Below are 24649 nucleotides of genomic sequence, written 5' to 3' on the forward strand. Positions count from 1 at the left end.
ATCCACAATATGAATCTGAACACCTTTTATATCTATAGCTATACAAAGTAAAGCGGAAACTGATGGCAATAGTTTTTAAGTTATTTACTGTAGTCATAAACCAAAAACACTGGACACATTGAATATCTAATGGCTAAAAGATCAGTCATGGATATTTGTATATCTTTGGTTTAGTATACACAATTCTACATATTTCTCTCAGTGAAACAAATACAGAATCACAAGCTCCCTGCAGCTTCAGCAGATACCATCTTTGATCTCCTTCCAATCTTTAGTGCTCATTATACACTAGGGCTGCAACAAACGACTCATTTGATAATCCATTAATCTATCGATTAATTAAACGATTAATCGGATCGTTAAGGTTTTAACTGTACTACTACTTGTATCAATACTGCTTATCGATGCGGTCCTTTTACGATAATCTTGACGGTTCTTTTGAAAATAAATAAGGTAAATTAATTAAACAAATTGTGAACAAAATGAACATAGCTTTTTATTTAAATTAAATAAATAATATTTCACATCAAAAGAAACAGTGTTTTAACAAATCATATTAAATAATCTGATGACAGAACTGTAAACAGAATAGCTGAAACTTTAACAAAATAAATAACTCAGTTACCTCTAATCATTAACCCATGTTTGAATCATTTAGTTAACTGTGTGTTGCTGCTAGCATACATAACACACCTGACGTGGAAACGTTACTCGTGGATGGGGCTACAGAGCTACTAGAAAGACAGTCGAAAACGGTGCATTCCTCCGTCTGGATGTGGAGCACTTTTGCTAAATGTTTAGACAAATTGCTCGTGTTACCGCCCTTACATGCTAAACTCTTATTGCACTTTTGGTAACGAGCATTGTCCACATAGAGACGGGTCAAGTTTAACCACACCTCGGAGCGCATTCTCTCCGCCATCTCCTCCGTGTGTATTGCATGCATGTTGCAGAGCGTGTGTGTACACTGCCCCGCCCCCTCGCACACAGACGGAGGGGAGAGATCTCTCGTCGGGTTGGAAAGATAGAAAATACATCATAGACGCATTTTGTAGTCTTATTGCATATTAGAAACGGAGTTGGCGAAACTAAGACTGCGATATAATGTTTATGTAGCAATAATACATATGACATATATGTTTTAAATGTCTCCTGTACCGATAAAAAGACTGATAACGTTGGAGCTTAACTTCCTGTGAAACACACGTGATGACGTCACCAACGAATCGACGACTGAATTAGTCGGCAACTAATTTGGTCATCGATTAAGTGGATTAGTTGTTGCACCCCTATTATACATCCACCCTGCTACCCTTTGCTGTCAATATGATAACCAAAGGGTAGGACCACATCATGCACACTGCACTCAGCTTCAAGCTGGTCCATCTGGTCGAGGCTCACAGCTTTCTCTCCTTCTCTCCCCACATAGAGCTATGTCTTTCAGGTCCACCCGGAGGTAGGAGAACCAAAACGCTTGCTGCACCTATCCCCCTGTCCAAAAAGAAAACGAGGTCCACTATGACCTTGGCCCGTGTTACCTTAACCCCTTTATGTATTTGCCCACCACAACACATCCTTGCCTACCGACACCCCTGTTATGCCATGTATTTCCTTCCCTTGTGTCCACTTCCTCAAAAACAAACGTCACGGCTCACCAGTTTTTGCTGACGTAGCTAAGCCATGATATCTGCCTTTAAAATGGCTGGCCTTCCTCTCCTTCCTCTCCCTCGTCTCCATCAATAAAGTAAACCAGTTATGTGATAGAAAACAGAACTAGGACTTGGAACCACTTTTCCATTCCTTACAGATTAGTGGGGATTAAGGAAAGGTAGCGAGGGATGATGCATTTGTTATGGTGAGGGGGCTACATTAGTATGTGCATCGAGAAGTCACAGTCACCCCCATGTGCTGAACCCTGATACCCGGGAGTGTGGATTCTTTCCTGGCATGATGCCTGACACCCTCTCTGTGTCCAGTGAGGATTGGGGTTGGGGGGAGCCATGTTGACTTCAGCTCATGGGAGTAACAGTATGACCCTGTTTGTTTCAGGGTGCCTAGTGAGGGAGAGGCCAGCGCAAGGACAGAAACCCCAAGGTGAGGATTTGTTGAGGCTTTTATTGTCATTTATACATTAGCTACAGCGTTGATATGTACATGAAAAGTTAGGTCACAGGCTCCTCCAACAGTGCAACACAATATAACAGATACAAATAGTTAAAATAGTGCAAGTGAATACAAATAATATAGAATAGTGCAAGGATAGTCTATATACAAGTAATTGGAATATGATATATTAGATAAATAATTAGTAAGTTGCAAACCGATGAATGTTATTGATGTTCTTTCAAAAGTTCAGGTGTTTACCAGTCTTATGGCCTGTCGAATGAAACTGTCCCTGAGTCTGGTGGTTTTAGACCTGATACTGCAGTAGAAAGCTTGTTAACAACCGCCGCCTCCTTTAAAGCCTCTCTCCACTTCTCTTTCTGTCTTTGTTGTAGAAGTGTGTCAGGCGACACGAAGGAGGACGGCAGTCGGGACTCGAAGCCTCGCTCGCTCCGCTTCACCTGGAGCATGAAGACCACCTCCTCCATGGAGCCCGCCGAGATGATGAGGGAGATCCGAAAGGTTCTGGACGCCAACAGCTGCGATTACGAGCAGCGTGAACGCTTCCTGCTGTTCTGTGTCCACGGCGACGCTCGCCAGGACAACCTGGTCCAATGGGAAATGGAGGTGTGCAAGCTGCCCCGCCTCTCCCTCAACGGCGTGCGCTTCAAGAGGATATCGGGCACGTCCATCGCCTTTAAGAATATCGCCTGCAAAATTGCCAATGAGCTCAAACTGTGACGGCAGATGGAGTCCCGGTCAGTCTCATCTCATCACTGGATTAGTGTTGACTTACAGGACAAAATTCAGCACTGAAGGTCCTCACCTCGCAGAATCAGGGTGGACTCGGCTGGTAACGTGCAATACTGGCCATGAATGTACTGTACAGGGTAGTGGATCAGAGAGGAAACGCAAGGTTTAACCTCTGTGACGGAGAGATAGCAAAAACAGCTTACCCCTTTCTCCTTTTTTTTCTTTTTTCGTCCGGCCCTCTGCCTCTCTCATCAGCCCGCTGCTCCTCGTTATAGCACACATTCAAGTAACAAATGCAGTATGCAACTGAAGATGACCATCCTGCAATAATGTTTTCAATCTCTTTTTCTAAACGCCTACTTCACGATCTACTCTCCTCGCTGAATAACCATTAAAGTTACTGAAAGCTAAAATAGCCGCTTTTCCACCTGTGTTAAGTCAGTATATAGATCAGGCTGGATCCCGTACTAAAACTATGTAAAAAGAGAATTGTACTGTATGCATAACATCTGCAGGTACTGTATTGTATATTCATTTTGCGTTCTGTACAGAAATGTATTGTCAATGTCTTTTTTCATGGATTTTAGTTTTTTCCTAACATTATTGATGTCTCTTAATTTTTTTTTTTTTTTTTTTAAGAGCCACCATCTGAAAATAGTGTTTTTTATTTTATTTAAAGAGCACTAAATTATTTTGTGGAGTATTAAGGGATGTGTTCCCTTGCCTTTTATGTTATATTTTATTTGCCTATGGAAAAAGACACTAAGTTGCACCACATAGACTTGAGTAGTAACTTTGGTTCAAACTGAAAATGTGTTCACTTTATTTCCTTTCAGCAGTAGGTGATGTGGAGATCCTGCTGCAATTGCACAAGTTTTCCTGGGTGATGTGTATGAACATGAGAGTATGCGCCTGTATTTCTTTCATGTTAGTTTGGTAGTCCTCAATTACAAAACAAAGCAGGGTTTAGTTTGGTGTGCTTTAGAAAGCGGAGGACGAAACGTCTTTACCCAGAGGAGTGAAGATGCATGAAAAGTCAAACAATCACCTGAAAGAAGCAGTTTCTAAAGAGCCCGATTTAATCCTGCCACCCGTGTGATTGTGCAGGTACTTGTGTATCTCCTTGCTTGTGTTTCTCTTTCTTTCTTTTTTTTCCAGCGGATTTTATTGTATTTATTCCATTACATTGTAATGTGCTGCTTTGTAGAATTGAGGCGTGCACTTTGTTGGAGAAAATAAAAAGGATTTTATTTGTTTGTATTTATTTTTATTTTATTTCTCAGACACAACTAACTCAAAGATTACAATTTTCCCAAAGCGATGAAGTAGATGTGTTAGTGCGTGTTGTGCACATCACACTGAAGCAATGTCATGCTACTCAGTGCCAGCAGGGAGCTCAGATGAGATGTCACAATTAATAATGTAAACCTTTATTGACTCTAAATAGCAAGATAATAGTCAATAACTTATATATAGTCATGTCACAACGTTTGTTTTTGCATACATGTTAGTCAAAGGTAAAGCATTCCTCCAGTTCCTTTTGAGTGTGGGAAAATAGTTCCTGTGTGCCCAAAAGGTTTTCCATACTTCTTCAGAAAAACTCATTTCATTACTTTAAACATTATACAAACTATTAACGATAAAAATGTAAGTTGCAAACTTACAGGTAGATTCTCACACAACATTTCTGTTGGTTTCCAAATTATAAACAATTAAAAATCATTTTCAGTAACAAATATGTATCTAACTAGCGTGGTCCCTCTTAAACTTACAAAAGCTTCATTTACAAATCTTTAAGCGTACAAGTGGAAAGACAGAAAAATGTAAACATTTCATTTTGGCAGGTTTGTTAAACATGTTAATAGGATTTAAAAAGTACCTTTTCATTATTTTCTGTAGATAAATATATGAGATTACAAATGTATAAACATCGCTGAGTAACATGAAAAGCGGAACACAGAAAAAAACAAACTACTGGCAATATGTAATGTGTTGATGAGCATGGATGATGCATTCGTCAGGGTGGGACGGCCTGTGTGAGGCCGGTCATGCATTAATGTCTCGACAACATATTGGGTGTAATCCTAACTTGAGGTGCATGCATTGAACTCAACATGCATCTCAGTCAAATATATTGAGTTGAGATGCATGTATCTTTACATGTATCATGATCTGAATGGAATATTTAAAAAAGGAAAGGGTTATGCTTGCCTTGCTCAAGTTAGGATCACCTGACGTTTGTTGAAGTGTTGTCTGCGGCAACAAACATCACCCCAAACAGAAACCACTCAACCAACCAGTCCAAACAATCAGGTGCTCAGATCTATGATCAGGTGCTCATAAATCTGAGTTTTCCCTTTGAAACTGGAGGCCAGCAGGAACTGCCGGTTGTCTATGGAGACAGGAGAGAAGGCCCTGGGCGCCTGGATGTTCAGCTCCTGGAAATGGACAAACTCGCCCTTCTTGGCATCCCAGCGGTACACCTGGGTGAAAGAGTAGTCGCTGCCCAGGATGGCGTACTGCCAGCTGCCCACAGAGAAGGGCTGGAACACCATGGAGCCACGGGAGGGCACCGTCTGCAGCTCTCTGAAGAGGGCCCCGTCCCAGCGCATCACTTTGGAGTCGCCGATGAAGCGCGTCAGACAGATGAAGAGTTCAGAGTTGACCTGAAAATGCTTCACAGCATAGACGTCCTCCATCTCTGGGATGTCGGTCCGCCTGTCGAACAGCTTGGTGCCTTTGTTCCACTGGTAGATGACCGGCCTCTGGGAGCTGCTGGACAGGACCAGGTGAGGTTTGGAGGAGATCTCCATGAACTCCACATCTGTGTCCCGGTACCACGGGTGGAGAGATTGGTGAGAGTAGAATCCGTTGCCGTTCCACTTGTAGATAGTGGTGGAGCCGGCCTTGGAGCTGTCTGCGACGACGAAGAAGGATTCTCCCTCAATGCGGAAGGTCTCAACATCATTTGGTTTGCGGATTTTCAGGATGTCGATGCCTTGGAGCTTGATGAATTTGTTGGCAGAGGTGTCACGCTTATAGATGTGTGAGCCGCCAAACAGCTGAGCCACAATCACAAAGAGCTGGTCGTCAATGACCAGAGGTTTGCAAATCACTGTGGATGTGCCTGGTGAGGAGAAAGAAAGGAGAAAGACATTACTTTTATGTCTCCATCTAGTGGCTTCTCTTAGACTCACACAGCTTTACTCACTGTCAATTTCGTCAAAGTTTCTGAAGACCATCTCCACATGGTCCCACTCTAGAAAGCTGCATTTCCCAATAAAGGGCTGGGCAAACACAACATACTGGTCATTCCCAAAGGAAAATGCCTCCACAGAAATGGATTCAAACTTCAGGGACTGGTAGGATGCGAACTCTGTGAGAGAAACAAAACCACATTTCAAATAACATTGCAAATGTCAGGGAAGGCTGTGTTATTCATCCATATATAATAGGTCTCAGTCAGATATATACAAAACATGTCTCTGAAGTGTTTGGCTTGAAATACTCAACAGATCACCCATTGTAGCATCCCATAATCCCCTCTGTTTCAGCCCTGTTTCAAAAGTGCTGATTCTCTGTCTGTTACTTAGAAGAGAATAAGGAGCCACTCCCCACGCCCCTATGAGAGATATTTGGTTAAAAAGAACACAATGGTGCTCTAGGAGGAGGTTCAGGTGATTAGGGGGGGGAGGGGGGGGTTACCTTGGTTGGTGATTGGCTAATGGTTACACAAGCCAAAAAATCGTTATGACATCATAAAGTGGCCAAAATCTGATCAGCTGATTTTCAGGCAGGTTTTTATATAAATGGATCTGGACAAAATGTGAGCAAATCTTTTTTTCCTGAAACGTTCAGAATCTCTTTACACAGAGAGGACACATGTTGATGTATAAAAGACATGGAAACGTGAATTTTGCATAATAGGTGACCTTTAAATTATATCATCCTTTGTACTCCACCTGTGGTGATGCAGTCGAAGGATTGCGGCACCAGATCGTTGATCTTCTTGTCCAGCTGTGAGGCCGGGCCTTTACAGTGAATCTGATCCACTGTGGCGTTGGTGCTGTAGATCCACTCCACCAACCACTTCAGCTTACAGTCACAGCTGAACTGGTTCCCTCGCAAGTCTCTGAAGGGAGAAAAATCACCAAACTAATTTGAGGAATCTCAGCGTCTTTGAATGGATTATATTTTTAAACACTGCAGTCATTGATGTATGACTGCTGGCTCTGCTCTCTGGCCCTCACAGCTTCACTATGTGCTCTCATTAACATCAAGAGGGACTACAAAGGAGAAGTGAACATCTTCAGCGGGTGATAGATTGGCGAACTATCTCTCTTCCTCACTGCCGCATATCATTTTTATGGCGTTAAAAGCACCACCCACACATTTTTCAAGCCTTGGATGGAGAGGAATAATGATCCAGCGTTCTATATATAGAAGAACTCATTGTCCTCGATAGCATAAATTATATGTTCAGTTATGTAACCTTATTTGATTTATCTCTTTGTTTCAAGATGACGCAGGATTTAAATTCATACTCACACTTTCGTCAAGGCCTCAAGACCATTGAACAAATCTTTGGGCAGAGTCTCCAGATTATTGTAGGCCAGGCTCCTGAAGAGAGAAGAGGAATAACTGATCAGATATAATGGCCACTTGTTTTTGTTTCATCGTCTGTTTAATGGACCTCCACATTAAAACGTTATATTGTTTGTATGTTCATTTGTCGGAGGAACCTTGAGTGGTTTATACAATCTGAGCGCAGTAATTGTAACATAGTGGTTCACTCTGTGTCCTTGCTGAGAAATAGAAAGATCTCTGTTAAATAGCTTAGGCACATATTGGCACACAGGACACTGAAGGCAGGAACATTGCTTATTATGAGTTTGAGGAAGCTATTTATAGAGCCTTCTCATAAATGTTATGGCCTTCTCTTTTTACAACTAGAAGAGGAACAAATAACATCTATTTGTTTAGGTGGTATTTTGTTTTATTATTTTTCTTAGAGCTTTTACAGAGATATCATGACATCATCATGTGTTCGAGCTCAACAGGTATCTAGAGTGCGTATGTTTTATCAATCATTTTCTGACATCAGTAAAAAAAACTAGATAAATAGCTACCCTTTACCTGTAACCATTAAATAGGTCTTGGGATTTTTTTAGCTTTAAAAAGTTTGACAGAGAAAGACACAGGATTTATTTTAAACCAGTTCAACAGCTGCACAGTTTCACATAAAAATCTCTGTTGCAACAAATATTGTGTAATGAACTTTGTCAGAATGTCACTGGAATAGTTCTTGCCTGCACCTGCACCATATTTACAACAGCAGCTTTTAATGATCTCTAACCAAAGCAAAACCATTGGTGATATGATTCCACATTAACATCAAACATAAATGACATCATCCTCCAATTGTTAGTACTGCATCTGAAGAAAAATAGCTCTATTTTATGCATAACAAATATTACTCACAGATGCACTAGGGTTTTCAGTCCACGGAAAGCATTTGGTGAAATCGACTTGATCTGGTTGTTTTCTATGAAGCTGAAAAAGATGTTGAAAAAAATGCATGAGAATGGAGACAATCTTGCTTATAGAAACATCTTATAAACGTGTCATCTACTCACAGATACTCCAGATGAGGGAGACCGAGGAAAGCATCCTCGTCTATAGATTCCAGGTTGTTGGCTGTGAAGAGACTGTGCAGAGAGATCCAGAACATTTCACTAATTAGACACTAACAAGCTGTTGTCCCACATTAGCAGCAAAACAGACCTGTGATAGAAAACACTCTCTTCCTCTTAACAGTGACCAAAACACAACAAAAGACAAGGATCAATGCTCTATCACAGTACGATCTGTAGTTTTCCATTTTTCATGAGTAAAGGGGGATTCCCTCTTAGAAAGGAGGGATTCCCCATCTATAAATCTCCTGGAACCAGGTGTAATTCACAATATGCACAAACACATGTTAAGGCAAGTCTTGGATTAATGCTCAACAAAGGGACTATTCTACTCTAATATAAAAATCAGGGAAAGGGTTGGGAAAGGTAATTCTCTCCCAAATTATAATTGTTTCAGCTCCAGATTGTGATTTATAGTCTACCGCAACATCTATTCTAATATAAAATCAGTATATCATTTATTCTAATAAAGTCAATAAATCATTTATTCTAATAAAATCAGTGGGTAAAATGTCTTGATCATTAAACATGGCGTTGGTCACCTCACTGGGGACTGACATCATGCAACAAAGACAGAAGAACAAAAAGATCCAGAGAGATTTCTCACAGGAGATGCAGGGCAGGCGTGTGGATGAAGCTCTCCTTCGGGATTTCGGTGTATTCAGACTTGACGAATGATCTGTGGAGCAGACAAAAACAAACGTTAGAGCCCATGGTGTCTCATCCGAACTGTTAATCCAGTCTGCTTCTGGTCTATGCATTGTTGTGAAGCAGCAGCATAGAAACCCACGTCCCAACCAGCACATCCCCCTGGTTATGAATTCTCCATAAAGCAATAATTAACATGACTTACAGTGATATGACATCGGGGGGGAAGCTGCGAGGGATCAGTCCTGCGCTTTCACACAACGCGTTATCTTTGGTGCATGTACAGGATGAGGGGCAGCGAGGAGGTCTGGCTCTCTTGCTGTCCACTACAAGTAACACGGTGGCCAATACCAGTACGCAGAGCCAGGGCGATCTTTTGGACATTTTACTTGTATTTGTCATCATTGAGAACCGCTGCGGGCACGGCCTGCGTGTCGAAGAGTCCTACACATTAACCGGGGTCTCCGCTGTGGTTCCCGGAGGCCAAGCGACGCGCTGTCCGGTTTGTCTCCGTGCGTCGCCACCTCTCTCTCTGGAGGAGATTAAACTGGGCGCTCCGTACGTCCACAGCGCTGTAATTACACTACACCCCCAGACCAAAAAAAACAACGCCCACCGTAACACAAAACAAAATCACAATCTAATACAAATCCACGCTGTAGTGCCCAAAGCTCGGGGAAAAATAGCAGCTGGCTCGGTGACAAACACGGTGTGTGTGAGGGCAGGTGGGGATCCCAGCGGGAGCAGACGGAGCATCACATCTCCATCCAACACCACGCCTATGTGATTTCAGCAAACGCCACACTCTCTCCGGAGGATTCCGCCCAATGCTAAGCAAAGGAATGGTGTTAATTCCCGTGAATCAGCTGGAGAGAAAAAGACACCCTGACATGAGCCAGCGGATTGTTGCCTGCTGTGGCGCAGACGCACACGGGCTTTCTATGCGGGGATCGGGGGGGAAACCCGAGGAAAATGAATTGTCATCATGATAATATATCTGTATGATTGTCTCAGAAGAGTACCATTACATAGCTTGTGTTATTTTGCCCTTTGTACTGTTGTTTTTTGCTACAATTTTAATGCAATTTTGTGTTTATTTCCTGGTTTTCCCTTGGTTTCCATGGCGACTGGTGGATGCAAAGTGTGGCTTTCCAGTGATGTAGGGGTGTGGGGAAGCCCTCCTGTCATCATGACATCTGCTGTGTTTCAGGCAAATTAACCCCATCCCCCTCAGGCCCCTCACAGACAAAGGACAGGTCTTTGCTGACATCCTGTTTTTCACTCTGTGTTTATTTCCTTAAAAAAAAGCCATATAAGAAAGCCTACTCCCTTCATTTATTATATTTTATTCCGATTATTAACGGCCTTCAGATGTTTTTATGACACTGTTGTGACATGCAGTCTTTTTATTCAACATCTAATTTCGCAGATCCCTCCAGAGGATGTAAGATTGATATGTTCGTTCCCTTTGCCTGACAGGGCTGCATGCGTCAGAGCATTCTCGGAAGAAACATATTACTCTGCTGCTTTCTATACCTAATGTGATTACACCATTGATATCCAGTGTCTGTTTACGTGGATTAAATAAATTGACTTACATAAATGAAAGCTCTGCATTCAGAGTAGCACGGTCACACTGTGGGAGCAGTTTCATGGTATGCTGCTTTACTGTTAGAGGGGTGGAAGAAAAAAGCTGGAGATCCTTTAAAGGAGACTGCTCACTTCTGAGAGGAAATATTGTGGACTTGAAGGAGCTGGAAGGGACACAAAGTGTTTTTTTTTATAGGCAGATGTTGGAACTTAATGGAGAACAGTGGTTGTTATTGTTGTGCTGCAAGATGATGGTTAGACACTACACTACATTTTTCATAAATGCCGTCATTCATGGCGCGAATAGAACACACACTGTCCAGCAACTATTTGACCACAGCGATGTTCGCAGTTATTGATACGCCTTTGCCTGTTTCTGACTGACTTTTGGGATCTGTGTTATTGGTTTTCTGTAACCATTGTGTGACTATATGCATGTGCATGACTTCATCAGTATATCTTTAAAGTTAAAAACATTAAAAAAATACTGGCATTCAAAAATAAATGTATTCCTAAAGCAGACATTCATTTTTTTTCATTGCAGGTTTAAAAACTGTCTTCTTTGAAGGCCTGACCTCCCCACTAGAGGGAAAGGTAGAGAAAACAAAGGGCCCTGTCAGAGGTGGATTCATTTACCAGCTCTTATAATTATATATGGATTTTCTTAAAAGTCTAATCTACATACAGTAATTATCTCGTTGTGATCACTTACTTCTTAACACTTCATAATACTTAATTTAATCCAGATATTATTGGTTAGGTTACTGGCCATTCTATTCTATCCTATTTCTGTCCTATACATATTATGTTATACAACTATATTTCACCTTGTCTTACATGCCATACAATAATACAATAATGCATCATATAATAATGTATTATGATAGTATACATTTTGCATGACATTTTATATTAAATTCACATAATTTGTTTAATTAATCTATTTATACTTTTGCTGTTAATGTGCTACTGCAAAAAAAAAAAATCCCCTGTGGGAAGAATAAATATCGTATTAATCTTAAATAAGTTATTTAAAGAATTACCAATATGGTTTTAAATCACTGTAAGAGAAAATGTATTTGCATATTTCACAATCACACATTCATAATCCTCCTCCTCCACCAGTGAAAGCCACACATTAAATGAACATGCTATTGTTTTTCTGTTTGACCACACATGCTTAAGGTGTCCTCTCAGGCCCCAGAGCTGCTTACCTCTCATGACGCCCAGGCTTTAGTAGGTGAGATGCTCTCTGGTTCCTGTATGAACTATGCCTCATATCAGTAGGATTATTAAAAATGGCAGAAACTCAAGAAAACCTCTTCTTAAATGTACATAATATTAAAAAACACACATATTCAACCATCATTGCAATTAAATATGTAAAAAAAAAAGCACAAAAGCTGAAAGAATGAGATAATGTTGAACCTTAATAACCAGCTATTTGTTGTTGAATTTTCTGACCATATTCTAAATTCGAAGTTTCAAAGGATTTTGTAATACTCACACATTTTCATAACATTTTAATGATCAGAAAATATTTGTTCTTGTTATAGTAAAAAGCAGGGGGAGGCAGGGATGCCTTTTACAACATGGGATCTTTCAGGGATTTTCTCACGTGATGTAACATAACATCTGCTATAGCCATTCTAAATAAGGTCAAACAGATCCAAAACAGACAAAAGACATTTATCTTTTTAAGTCCAAAAAGATCTTTGTCAAAGGACAAGACACAGGACTCTTTTACCAGCTATTGAACCCCCATGTAAACCTTTGTAAACTGCAGCCTACAAGAGGGGATATTGATATATTTCTTGTTTCTGTACTCTCTGTAAACTATGATATGAAAGTAAGTGTATGGACACATTGGCTAGCTACAGCTTTTGCATATTCCTGTTGCTCATAAGGATGTGCATGTTCATTCGATGAATGATTATCAGCAGCCTGTAAACAGAAAACAGTAACGCAGGTCTCCTGTAAGCTTGTTAGCAGTTCATTAAAGGCTGGTGTTTGGTCAGGCCTGCTCTCCTAAAACCCCTTTAGCTGTAACTCAGTAGTAGACGCAGTGTAAACATACGCACCTCGGACAGTCCTGGGATCAAGAAGGTTAGAAGTCTCCATCAGGAAACTCCTATTCAATAATGTGCTGCCAACTATCTGATACTCAGACATCCATGATGCAAAGAATAACATGAATATCACCCTTCCCGCTAAACATATGTAATTGGGCCACTTAAAACGCACAGCATGAATGACTTGAAAATAAACTTTATTGACATTGCAGATTGTCTTTTACATGATGCTATTGCACATACAATTATGTATTTAATGCTATTAATTAATTTCTGTCAAATTTCTTGGCAAAGCATTCGCTGAGATTTAAAGTTCTAATGTTAACAAACGCGTGCATCAGAAGAAAACGGACATTGTTCCGTTTACAAGCTTCGTTTCGGAAAATAGCAAAACCATCATAACATAGCTCAGTTTCTGCTATACTAGTGTGCTACACAGTTTATGTATGACACCTTCCCGTCATGTAAATGCCACATGATCTCTGCACACGTTGACTTATGAGCAGGACAGCAGTATTTTTAATTTATGTAAGCAGTGGACTTAGCCAAAGGGGCTCAAAGGGGCTTATAACCAAATCCAATTCTGTCAAATCTTCTTACACCTCTCACCCATTTACTATGGACATATGCTTGACATTTTGAAAGCACTATTTGCAATTTAAAAAATAAATGAGTTGAATAATTGCTGTTTGGTAAGCTCTTTCTATACAAAATAAGAGCATTTTATTTGACTATTTGTATTCAACCCCCAAAAAAATCATATTAGAAGCCTAACATGTCTACTTAAACCATGGCAAAAGCAAAAGAGAGCAAGCTAATTATCCTGATATTATATTCAGTATAAATTGTCATAATAGATACAATCCATTCTTTAAGTATATACAATATTAATACATGTTTTTATAGTATGACATAAAAACTGTATGTGCCCAAGGTTGATACAATTAAAACAGCTTTCTAGATCAGAGAATATTTGTAATATAATAAATATGTATTGTATATAAAAATAATAAATATTCATGGCTTCTTTCACATTAAAAATTCCCTCATCTGTTAACACACATGCTCATACACTTCCACACACAGATTCAGACACACATTCATAAATCCCTCGATTGTCCTGGAGGTCTAGCAGGTCACGCATGTCTTTGACTTCCCGGGCTCTTGAACACCTTCAGAGAAACAAATAAGAAAGATGGTGAGAGGAAAGTTGACGTGAAAACACAGAGTGATCAGGAGGGATGTGTTGACGCACCTTCGCCTCCACCCTCCAGCTTCTTCTTCTCGTCTTCAATAGCTTTCATTTTGGCCTCGTGGACGTCTGCCAGAGCTCTCCACTGGCCTCTGTTTATATTCAGCCCATCGAACATCGGAGTGATCTCTATGTGAAAGCGAGAAAACTCCTACAAACAGAAAATAATTTAGGGACAAAAGTATATAAATATGTTGTTTGTGTTCGTGTTTATTTACATTATTTGTGTCTCTACTGTACCTTGTACACAAAGGAGCAGACAAAGTCGATGAAACCACATTGCATCTTGGGTAGCTCCTCAGCGTGATCTCTGTCCATCATTGGCTATAGAAGACGAGAGATTATAATTATTGGTATGACTTTATGATAACATACAGTGCAGGCAACATACCAAAAAGCATTAGATTCTTACAATAGGCTGCTGATCAAGGACAGTCCTCTCCAAGTCGCCCTGCTCCCAAAACTCTGCTGCCACCATTAGAGCCACCTAGGACCAGTAAGACGATGAGATCAGATTAGTGATTCATGTTTCATTATGATTCAGAAGCCGGAGGAAGGGAACGTACCTTGCTCTGAACCTCCCATGGCTTTGTAATGGCTGACAGGTCACAAGCCGTCATCATCATTGCCCTGCGGAAAACAAACGTCTCTATTAAAGAACATTTTCTAATGACAGAGAACACAAGACAATCTCCATAAATGTTTTTTTTTATCTGTATTTTTGAAAATTATGTAACTTTTTTTTTTTTTTTTTTTTTTTTTAGCATATTGTTTATTATATTATAACTTAGTACTTTTTTTAACGCATGTAAGATACTGTATACAACACTAAGCTGTCTGTGGCTCTTTCCTGCAAATGTCCCCTCTGTGGGACTAATAAAGGTATTCTGATTCTGAAGACGGACAGCGTTTTTTCACATGATTATAAACTTGTATTTACATGATAATTTCCTTCCTGGTTGGATTGGTGGAGACGAAGTGGACCTTGTCTTTCTCGTCTGGAATCCCCTCCACAGATTCAACGATTTTCTGGAACATTGTTCTCTTCCTGAGAGAGGAGAAGGAGGTTAAGATATTTTCAGGAGTCCTTAAAAATCAATTAATAGGCTTAAAAAATGTTACTATATGCTGAAATGGAACAAAAAAACTCCTCACATACTTGAAATAGAGGGCGAGATCAGTGGCAATAATGCAGACTTCAAACAGATGCTGCACTGTTTCAAACTGACGCTTCTGAAGGTTTTGGAAGATGTTCAGGTTCTGTGATCGATAGCAAAGAAAAAAGTGAGAAAACACAAAAAAAAGAGCATGAAAAACATTTGCCATTAGATTAGTTTTTGTCTATGTCAAACCTCAACTACTGTCAATCACATACAGGTAAAGCTATAAGCACCCACCTCATTCTCCATCAGGGTCTTACTGTACTCAAGATGATGCCGCTCCATTACTGAGGAGCTGTGCAGTTTTGCCAGTGGGGACTGACTCCTGCAATAGACCAACAGAACAACATTCCAAATGTTTTAGTTTGTTTTAAGTCTTTTTCAGTTTTCACCATCAATTTAATACTATTGATTTGACTTAAAAAATGATAAAAGTCTTACTTTGTCTGGTAAAGATTGTTGGTTCCTCTGTGGTCAATATCGTGGCAGAATCCAGCAGCGACCATGGCAAAGACATCGAGATCGGTGTAATACTTCTTCAGTTTGCCTGTCTGTAAAGGAGCAAAGAGGTCAACCCTGCATTGTAATAGAAAATCCACTTTGTAATTAACAAAATCGAATTTTGGTAGGAGAAATGTGCCTCACTAGAAGCAGAGAGAACATGGTTTGTCCAACGTTGAAACCGTGCCTCCAGTTGTGGTAGGTGACGTGACGGTATCCCCTCTGAACAGTGAACATCCATCGTGTCAGGGTCTGCAAAAACAAAACAGAGCTGCGATCAATCTTTAGATTTACATTGTCCAAAAACAATTTCAGAACACATCTGTATCTTCTAGGTTTACAGTACATAGTGACTGATATGGTCCAAAGTCATGCAGCCCAACGGAAAACACTGGTTTAAACTTAAATGTAATCTCTCTGAATTCATAATGCACATATGATGGTGTGTTGTGTGTTTCAGGGGATGGTGCGCTGCCCACACAGGCAGGCAGGGGGGAGTGTCGTGAACAGGCAGGTTTCCTCTCTACTGTACCTCGGCTGGGACCTTGAACTTCTCCACCACCCCGAGCTCGAAGAAGCAGCGGATGCCACACTTTACGAGCTCCAGCTCTGACAAAGCGAAGTCACTGAATCGGAACTCGAGCAGCTCCACCTTCTTGGCATCGGGGATGTTGGTTCTCTGCACATTGGAAACAGTGTAAACCTTCAGTAAACCATCACAAAAGGAGTTTATGGAGGACCATTGTACTCCACCCATCACAGTGCTGCTTACCAACAGTTTGTACATCTCCTTCTGGTCACAGTCCTCTGGTGCAGAGCCAAACTTCTCTTGAGTGTTCTGTGGGGGGAACATTGAGTTTAAAAGGGAGCTTGTTCCACTAATCTGTTTTCACTCTAGTTGAAGTAATATCAGTAGCTTACCAGAATGAGCTGCACGTCATCAAGTGTGGCTGTTGTTTGGTACATGAGCATTTCCTGGGTAATATCCTTCCTCCACTCTGCCCTGTTCAGTTTGTCATATGTGTCACTATTCAGAGTGGACCAGCCAAGGAACTGGGTAAGAGCCTGGTGACATGGACAAATACAATTAAATGATGTGATTCCAACAGATTCTTCCAAACAAACTATCTCCCACGGTAATTTCAATGATAAAAATATAAAAAAGTATATTAAAGAAACGTTTATAGTTTATTATAACAGCATTCGAAGAATTGAATTGGAGATATTAGAATAGGACAATGTTATGACATCATTTTAAACACAAATACTAAATAAAAATAAATTAGGGCTACTGTTAGGGCTTGAAAAGTGAAACAATATAAACAAAAAGAGCCACTGAAGACGGGTAGTTTCCCATACTTCTGTAATTTGTTCATCATTCTCGTCAAATGGTTTGCCATCATTTCTGTTGAAGAAAGTGGCAACTCCAACAATTTCTTCCTTTTTGTTGACGATGGGCAGGGACAGGACGTTCTTAATCTTCCATCCAGTCTCATCCACCGCTTCTTTCTGTCAAACAAATCCAACAGAACATCCAGATTCTTTCAGTGTGCAAACATCTGAGCAAATGTAATTGAATGCCGGTTGTTGATTTTCACCTGAAATGCAAAGTAATCGTCTGCTTGAGCGTTCATCATGTTGCAGATCTAGAATAAGTAAAAAATAAAAGAGGTTATCGCAGGTGTGTTTGGAAATCAGCAAATCTCAAATACACCGCAGTGTTCTCATTGAAAAAAGGAACAAAAATGGAACTTACAAATCCGTTCTCAGCCACATAGGATGGGAGGCCGCTGACCAGAGCCCAGTGGTCCGCAGGGGGGCCGCTGTGAGTTCAGAGGATGAGTACCTGCTCGACTTCTTATTACACCAGTTAACCTCTACAAATATGAGAATAAAGCTACAGTGCATTGCGATACTTACGGGATAACTTTAATTTCCTCCTTGCCTTCCAGCAAGTAGTCAATAATCTTGTAGAAGCTGATTTCCTGAACGGGTTCACATAAGAAAGCATTTATTCATATTATATTTATATGTTTAATCTTGACAAATCAGTGAATAAGGATAATGGGAATATAAAAAACACTGTCGGACTTACTCTGCCATCAGGTGTCTTGGGGCCTTTGTATGGCTCCTGGTCCCCTAGTTTTATTGCCCACTCATCAAAGAATTCCTGGTGAACAAAAGGCCAATAAGTTTCCACATTTTTTATAAATACTTCATTAAATGTTTAGCTTTCTTCGGACTTTCGTTGACGTACCTTTTCTTTGGTCATGTCCAGGAGTCCCACGGAGTATCTCTCACACTTGATGTATGTCCTCACTGTGTATAAAGCTTTGTGAAACTGCCTCTCGATATCTGTCAACTCCTCAAAAACTTTGCTGGCTGACCACAGCAACACCTATTGAAAAGAAAAGCATTTATGATTTTAGAGCAGCTGGAAAATATTTCCCTTTTAATTTTATTGAGAAAGATGTCAATTTTCTTTCCATGCTGTTATTGGAAAAAAGAAAACAGAAAATATACAAAATGTACGCTGTATTTGTACCTGACTTCTCCTGGATTCTACATCCCACATGCAGGAAGTGTGACCTTGGAGGACGACCACACTAGCAAAGTTTATGTATTTGTTGAAGAGCTGCAACATAAGAGCAAAGAATCATATTGTCTTTGTGAATTATTTTTACTATGTAATGTTATTAATCTTCAATTGCAACAGATCAGAGTACATTTCTATATTGGATGACCTCTAGAGTCACACAGAGGTCATGAAACAAGATGGATTATAAGCTGTGCTTTCATAACGGCGACCTAAAGTACAGAGTCAAGCCATTAATAAGCAGGTCAAAGACAGTAAAGCTGGTGGGCTAAACTGGTCCTATGATGCGACCCTGCTGCTGGATTTGTCTGCTGCACGTTTCCCAGCTCACTTGGGGGAGGCAATAATACCCTCTTATTAAAAATGGAACATCCTGTCCACTTACCTCCTCATCACTCTTTGAAAATTCATCAGCACCCTGTTTGTTGAGTGCCATGATGACACCGATGGGCTCCTTTTCATACATGATGGGGATAGTAACCATGCATTTGGTGGTATATTTGGTCTGTTTATCCACAAAGTCATTGAAATGAGTGTTCTGAAAAAATAACAGGAGGACAGGTAAAAGGGTGCACACAGAAAAAGTATTACTATTATCCTACTAAAATACAAATCGGCATTAAAGTGACTGAAGCAGTTGTTATGTTAAAAGCTGTAATTAATGTTCAGGTTAAAAAGCCATGCTACTTTTAATTGAAAACAAGTTATTTAACCTATAACCTATAATATATATATTTTTAAAACATCCAAAAGTAATTGTTGGGCTTTAATAAAACTGAATAATAGGATTAATCTACTGTATGTATAATCTGTAATACAGACTGGTGTGGTTTGTTAGTTCCACAAACCCCATCTATTTGTCTTATTTGTTCATTTATACATTCAGGGTTCTATAATCAAGTTTATATTTTAATTAAGCCCAGTATCATAAATCACTAGTTGCATTTGCATCACATTTCAATGTAATTATCTTTGGCACTAGCCCACCTTCTTAACATCTGCAACGTTCTGAGGCTTCTTGGTGTGAGCCGTCCATCCAACAATTCCCATGTCGGTGGGAAAAACAATCTCTACATTGGGATTCACAAGATTTTTCTCGAATGAGGAATTGTGGGTCACATCGAAGAGGACCGTGGACAGCTCAGGTGTTCCGTTGCGAGACCTGTAGCCGAAGTAGCTGCATCGATCCGCCTGGATCAGCAGAGCAACCCTCTGGAGAATCTTATGCAGAGTTTTCTCCATCGGGGCGTTTGTCTTTAACTCCTTTATGATCTCGAATATGAACTCAGACTCCTGGATGGTGCTGACATCCTTGTAAGAGGATGGCTCTTTGACCTGCACCTGGTTGTTGAAGGCAGCAATAATCACATCTGCCTGGACTTTCTTGTCGTAGTACTGCTTAGCGAAATCGGGGTTGTTGTCAAGAAACTTCTCTACAGTGTCCTTGTCTGCCATGTTGTACAAGTTTGGATACACAATCCCCTCTGAACAAAGATACTCCTTTCAGGTGTACAGCAGTAAAGATGAGGCACTGCGGACTCTACCGAGACATTTTCAGAACTCCTCTGTGGACAGCGCTCCCACCTTCTCCTCTGTAACAGAAGGTAGTGAGTGGCTTACTGGGTAAGGGGATCCAAGGGGGAGATAATAACTTACGCAAGGGTCATAAAGCTGCTGAGCTTTCTTAACTTGTAAATCCTGCCGCCTGTCATTTTAGTGGGGACAATCCCATCACAGGTTATGTTCACCGAGTTATGCGCATGCATGACCTGCACTGTAGACCGGATTATGATGTCAAGACTGCAAGTGATCCTGAGGATTTCCTATTTTTTTCTGACAATATAATGAGATCTTGGCAAACTAATGTATTTTAACCATACAACCGAAAAGAGGGTTAGAGGAGCCATTGATATGCTGATTAAAGCTGTATGAGTGTCTAAGAGAACTAGGAAGCAGCCACAGAGGTAATGTTATTATACAGCTGATACATTCAAAAAGAGCAGTGACAGCTATTTCTTATATTAAAATTATTATAGTCCTCAAGATAAACAAGTGTTTATTTCTAGAGACTGGATTTCCTGGGCCACTTCTGTCAGATGCAGCTACATTTAAACAGCGACAGGGTTAAGTAGGATTGCAACCTGCAGCATTGATCTTAATTACTCTTGTTGGCAGGCAAACATTGGTTGGTATAGTCTGGTAGGAGACACATACTTGGAGGAAGCAATGGAATAAAATAAGTGTTTTTGTTCACTATAATAGACTAAATAAGCTGACTAATACAAATTAAAACTATATATTTATACAGAACAACCTTGATGATCATTGATGCATCCCTTGCGTTCGACCACTGCCATACTGTGTACTTTTCTCAGCGGAGATACAACAGATCTGCAGCAGAACCTGCGCCAGCGGTTCTTGAACTGGAAGACGGAGTAGAGGATGGGATTAAGGGCTGAGTTGGCCAGTGTGAACGTCACCACCCAGAAGAACATGGTAGAAGAGACTTCTAGGTGACCAAGGAAGTTCCTGGCCAGGATGAGAGAGGTGGTGATGAAAATGGGGCTCCACATGATCAAGAAAGAGAGCACAAGGACCAGAAGGGTTCGAAAGAGCCTCATATCTTTGCGGGAGACATTGTACTCGACAGAGTCTCCAACTTGGGGCTGGCTGTCTCGGTGTCGGAGCCTTAGTTTACTTCTTTTATAAATCTGGAACACAAATAAATAATATTACATAATAGTGGCTTCCTTTTCTTTATGACAGCATACAAAGTGGACAAAAAACATTAAATTAAAACAATCTATGTAACATGGTCTGGTTGAACATATGGAGCACCGTCTCAATCTCCCATGTACTTCCCAGAGCTAAAACTATGTGTGGCTGACAGTCTGTATCACTTTAATGTCCACATTGGCAGAACTGATTACCCATTGTACTGTTGACAGTTGATAGTGCAAAGCTCTGCACCCACACCTTTTCACCTCCAGTAATTATTAAAGGACATGCATCTCTGTTCCCACAACAAAGAAATGACTAATCATTGCAGACGGCACAAAGTCAATAGATCCGCAAATAAATGAGCATGAGCTGGGATTAATAGTTTAATGAGTAATACAGGGATCTCTATGCAACTTAAGAATGTAAGGGATAACACATCATTTACAATAGAGTGTTATTTAGTTAGTATACAAAATCCAATTTGGGTTAGATAAGGGGTAACGTTTACTCTTGTTAATAATTTGTTACAATTATAGCTAATTACTTAGCATCTTATAGTCCATGTAAGCGTGAGTGTCACAGATAGGGTGGCAAGGTAATGACAAAGGTTGGACTAACTTATTGTGAGGTTTTTTTCACAGAAGGAAAAATTAAAAGTGTAGTTGAGATTTCCTGATCCTAAAAACTCCACCCTCCTACAGTATAAACACTAACTTCCGGACATTACTCCATAAACCCACCTGTAATATTTTGCTGTAACTGACCACAATAATGACTCCTGGGAGAAGGAAGCACAGGGCAGTGTAGGTCACGGTAAACACAATCTCTGCAGTTGGGTCAGGCCACTTGAGAGTACAAATGTGTTCACGTTTCTGTGGAAAACACAATAAAACACTCATTAAAAAAAGGTAGGAACATTTAGCTTTCCTTACTACCTTCAATCTTTCCATACCTGCAGAGGGAAATCCAAATTGATCACGGTGAAGAACAGACTGAGGGGAATGCAGGCGAGTGCACAGAAGGCCCAGATGAAAAAGAGGGTGGCAGACACCATCCTGCGGTTTAAGGTGGGCACGGCCTGCAGCTGAAGGATGGCCAGGACCCTCTCCACACTGATGGAAGCCAGGGTGGTGATGATGACACAGCCGCTCATACAAATCACATACAGCACAATGTGACAGGCCCTAAACCCCAGCGTCCAGGACACAGTCCACCGCACGGCCACTATCAGCGGGATCATGCTGACAAACAGCAGGTCGGCCACAAACAGGTTGAGGGTCAGAATGGTTTTGTTGGCCAAATGCCTGCGTTCCCAGGTCAGCAGGGCTGCAGCGCCCACATTGGCTGCCACAGACACCAGGAAGACAGCGGTGATAACCAGGGTCTCAAAAATAGTGATGGCAACATGATCTAAGTTTTCCCCCCCGGAAAAGAAGGAAAAATAACTTAGGTTTCTTAAATGGAGAAAGGGAGTGTGATGGTGAGTATCCATATAGATGTAAAAAGTGTGTCTACTCCTGCAGTCTGCCAGAGAAGTGAATGGGGAAATGAGCTGATAAGAGACACCAGACAGGAGGAGGGTTAATGGTGACAAATCTGTGATGCTTTGTTCTTCCTACCTGAAGACAAACATTACGAGATGTTCTTTGTGCTGTGCAGTTAGACATTATTCTGGGCTACTCCAATATCACATTAGTTTCAGAAAGCCCTTTCAAAGACAATTTGTTTTCTAACATCAACTTGCATTTCACTCATTTAATGACACACAAGTGTTCTGTCGGCTGGGATTGAAACGACTTACTTGTGGGTTAATCCAATTTCAATCAATTGAGCTATTTAGCGTGTAAACCTCAGAGAAGCCGACGAGATCTAATTAGTTAGACACCACTTTTATTTACGCTGTGAATTAGATTATCAGGTTTACTTCCTCTGTAGTAATGCAGTAATTGACCAGTGGTGCTCCCAAACACAGGATGTTCATCTTGGGCAGAACCTACAGGGAGTTATTGATAAATTAAGAGGAGAAATTGACTCAATACATATTTGTTTTATCAAAACTAACACATTTATCATATACAGTGGGGCAAAAAAGTATTTAGTCAACCACTAATTGTGCAAGTTCTCCCACTTAAAAAGATGAGAGAGGCCTGTAATTTTTTATTGTAGACTTGCACCAGGCTGGGAAGACTGAATCTGCAATAGGTAAGCAGCTTGGGTGTGAAGAAATCAACTGTGGGAGCAATTATTAGAAAATGGAAGACATACAAGAACACTGATAATCTCCCTCGATCTGGGGCTCCACGCAAGATCTCACCCCATGGGGTCAAAATGATCACAAGAACGGTGAGCAAAAATCCCAGAACCAAACGGGGGGACCTAGTCAATGACCTGCAGAGAGCTGGGACCAAAGTAACAAAGGCTACCATCAGTAACACACTACGCCACCAGGGACTCAAATCCTGCAGTGCCAGACGTGTCCCCCTGCTTAAGCCAGTACATGTCCAGGCCCGTCTGAAGTTTGAGGATTGGGAGAATGTCATATGGTCAGATGAAACCAAAATATAACTTTTTGGTAAAAACTCAACTAGACGTGTTTGGAGGAGAAAGAATGCTGAGTTGCATCCAAAGAACACCATACCTACTGTGAAACATGGGGGTGGAAACATTATGCTTTGGGGCTGTTTTTCTGCAAAGGGACCAGGACGACTGATCCGTGTAAAGGAAAGAATGAATGGGGCCATGTATCATTAGATTTTGAGTGACAACCTTCTTCCATCAGCAAGGGCATTGAAGATGAAACGTGGCTGGGTCTTTCAGCATGACAATCCCAAACACACCGCATGGGCAACGAAGGAGTTGCTTCGTAAGAAGCATTTCATGGTCCTGGAGTGGCCTAGCCAGTCTCCAGATCTCAACACCATAGAAAATCTTTGGAGGGAGTTGAAAGTCCGTGTTGCCCAGCGACAGCCCCAAAACATCACTGCTCTGGAGATCTGCATGGAGGAATGGGCCAAAATACCAGCAACAGTGTGTTAAAACCTTGTGAAGACTTACAGAAAACGTTTGACCTCTGTCATTGCCAACAAAGGGTATATAACAAAGTATTGAGATGAACTTTTGTCATTGACCAAATACTTCCACCATAATTTGCAAATACATTCTTTAAAAATCAGACAATGTGATTTTCTGGATTTTTTTTTTCTCATTCTGTCTCTCATAGTTGAGGTATACCTAGGATGAAAATGACAGGCCTCTCTCATCTTTTTAAGTGGGAGAACTTGCACAATTGGTGGCTGACTAAATACTTTTTTGCCCCACTGTACTAACTGTCTACAAACATGTGGTCTGTATAAAAAGTACCTGAAGGCAAGTGAGGTGTCCTAACCATATTAGCATATATTTTTAAAGCTGTTAGCTTAAAGTATGTTAACCCTTGGTGCCATGTTCCCTTTTAACCCCCCCCCCCCTCCGCACAGACCTTTGACTTCCAATATTGGCTAGCAATACAAATCCTCGTCTTTAAATAGCACAGGAAAGGGATTAACGAACACAAGCTGTGT

At 40.7% G+C, this 24649-nt stretch overlaps 4 protein-coding genes across 6 annotated transcripts in view; 1 reads left to right on the forward strand and 3 right to left on the reverse strand.

Annotated features, from left to right (window-relative positions):
• LOC307042281 (serine/threonine-protein kinase MARK1-like) overlaps positions 1 to 4116 on the forward strand; it is a 32354-nt gene extending 28238 nt beyond the window's left edge. For 2 of the 3 annotated variants that reach the window (XM_079686082.1, XM_079686084.1), the window contains exons 17-18: positions 2050 to 2094; positions 2499 to 4116. In XM_079686082.1, coding sequence (XP_079542208.1) covers positions 2050 to 2094; positions 2499 to 2844 — 391 coding nt within the window. In that variant the 3' untranslated portion in view covers positions 2845 to 4116. The remainder of the gene's footprint in view (positions 1 to 2049; positions 2095 to 2498) is intronic. The other variant, XM_079686083.1, reaches the window with a different exon arrangement.
• A 154-nt stretch (positions 4117 to 4270) lies between these two features.
• On the reverse strand, positions 4271 to 10086 carry LOC307042283 (leucine-rich glioma-inactivated protein 1-like). Its single transcript, XM_079686087.1, has 8 exons — positions 9403 to 10086; positions 9157 to 9228; positions 8493 to 8564; positions 8338 to 8409; positions 7405 to 7476; positions 6819 to 6988; positions 6068 to 6232; positions 4271 to 5983 (listed from the first exon to the last, which is right to left on the reverse strand). The coding sequence occupies exons 1-8, from the start codon at positions 9600 to 9602 to the stop codon at positions 5166 to 5168; spliced, it is 1641 nt and encodes a 546-aa protein (XP_079542213.1). The 5' UTR covers positions 9603 to 10086; the 3' UTR covers positions 4271 to 5165.
• Positions 10087 to 13039: 2953 nt separating this feature from the next.
• On the reverse strand, positions 13040 to 20614 carry LOC307042280 (cone cGMP-specific 3',5'-cyclic phosphodiesterase subunit alpha'-like). Its single transcript, XM_079686081.1, has 22 exons — positions 19356 to 20614; positions 18754 to 18906; positions 18318 to 18407; positions 18030 to 18170; positions 17868 to 17942; positions 17693 to 17757; positions 17529 to 17595; positions 17371 to 17418; positions 17132 to 17281; positions 16694 to 16837; positions 16545 to 16610; positions 16305 to 16451; positions 15917 to 16024; positions 15713 to 15822; positions 15509 to 15596; positions 15271 to 15371; positions 15052 to 15159; positions 14678 to 14741; positions 14524 to 14598; positions 14352 to 14435; positions 14115 to 14262; positions 13040 to 14031 (listed from the first exon to the last, which is right to left on the reverse strand). The coding sequence occupies exons 1-22, from the start codon at positions 19821 to 19823 to the stop codon at positions 13988 to 13990; spliced, it is 2544 nt and encodes an 847-aa protein (XP_079542207.1). The 5' UTR covers positions 19824 to 20614; the 3' UTR covers positions 13040 to 13987.
• Positions 20615 to 20664: 50 nt separating this feature from the next.
• On the reverse strand, positions 20665 to 24272 carry LOC307042286 (free fatty acid receptor 4-like). Its single transcript, XM_079686090.1, has 3 exons — positions 22042 to 24272; positions 21830 to 21961; positions 20665 to 21079 (listed from the first exon to the last, which is right to left on the reverse strand). The coding sequence occupies exons 1-3, from the start codon at positions 22579 to 22581 to the stop codon at positions 20669 to 20671; spliced, it is 1083 nt and encodes a 360-aa protein (XP_079542216.1). The 5' UTR covers positions 22582 to 24272; the 3' UTR covers positions 20665 to 20668.
• Positions 24273 to 24649: the final 377 nt, after the last annotated feature.

This window comes from Notothenia rossii (genome assembly GCF_949606895.1).
Source record: "Notothenia rossii genome assembly, chromosome: 6".
NCBI lineage: Eukaryota > Metazoa > Chordata > Actinopteri > Perciformes > Nototheniidae > Notothenia > Notothenia rossii.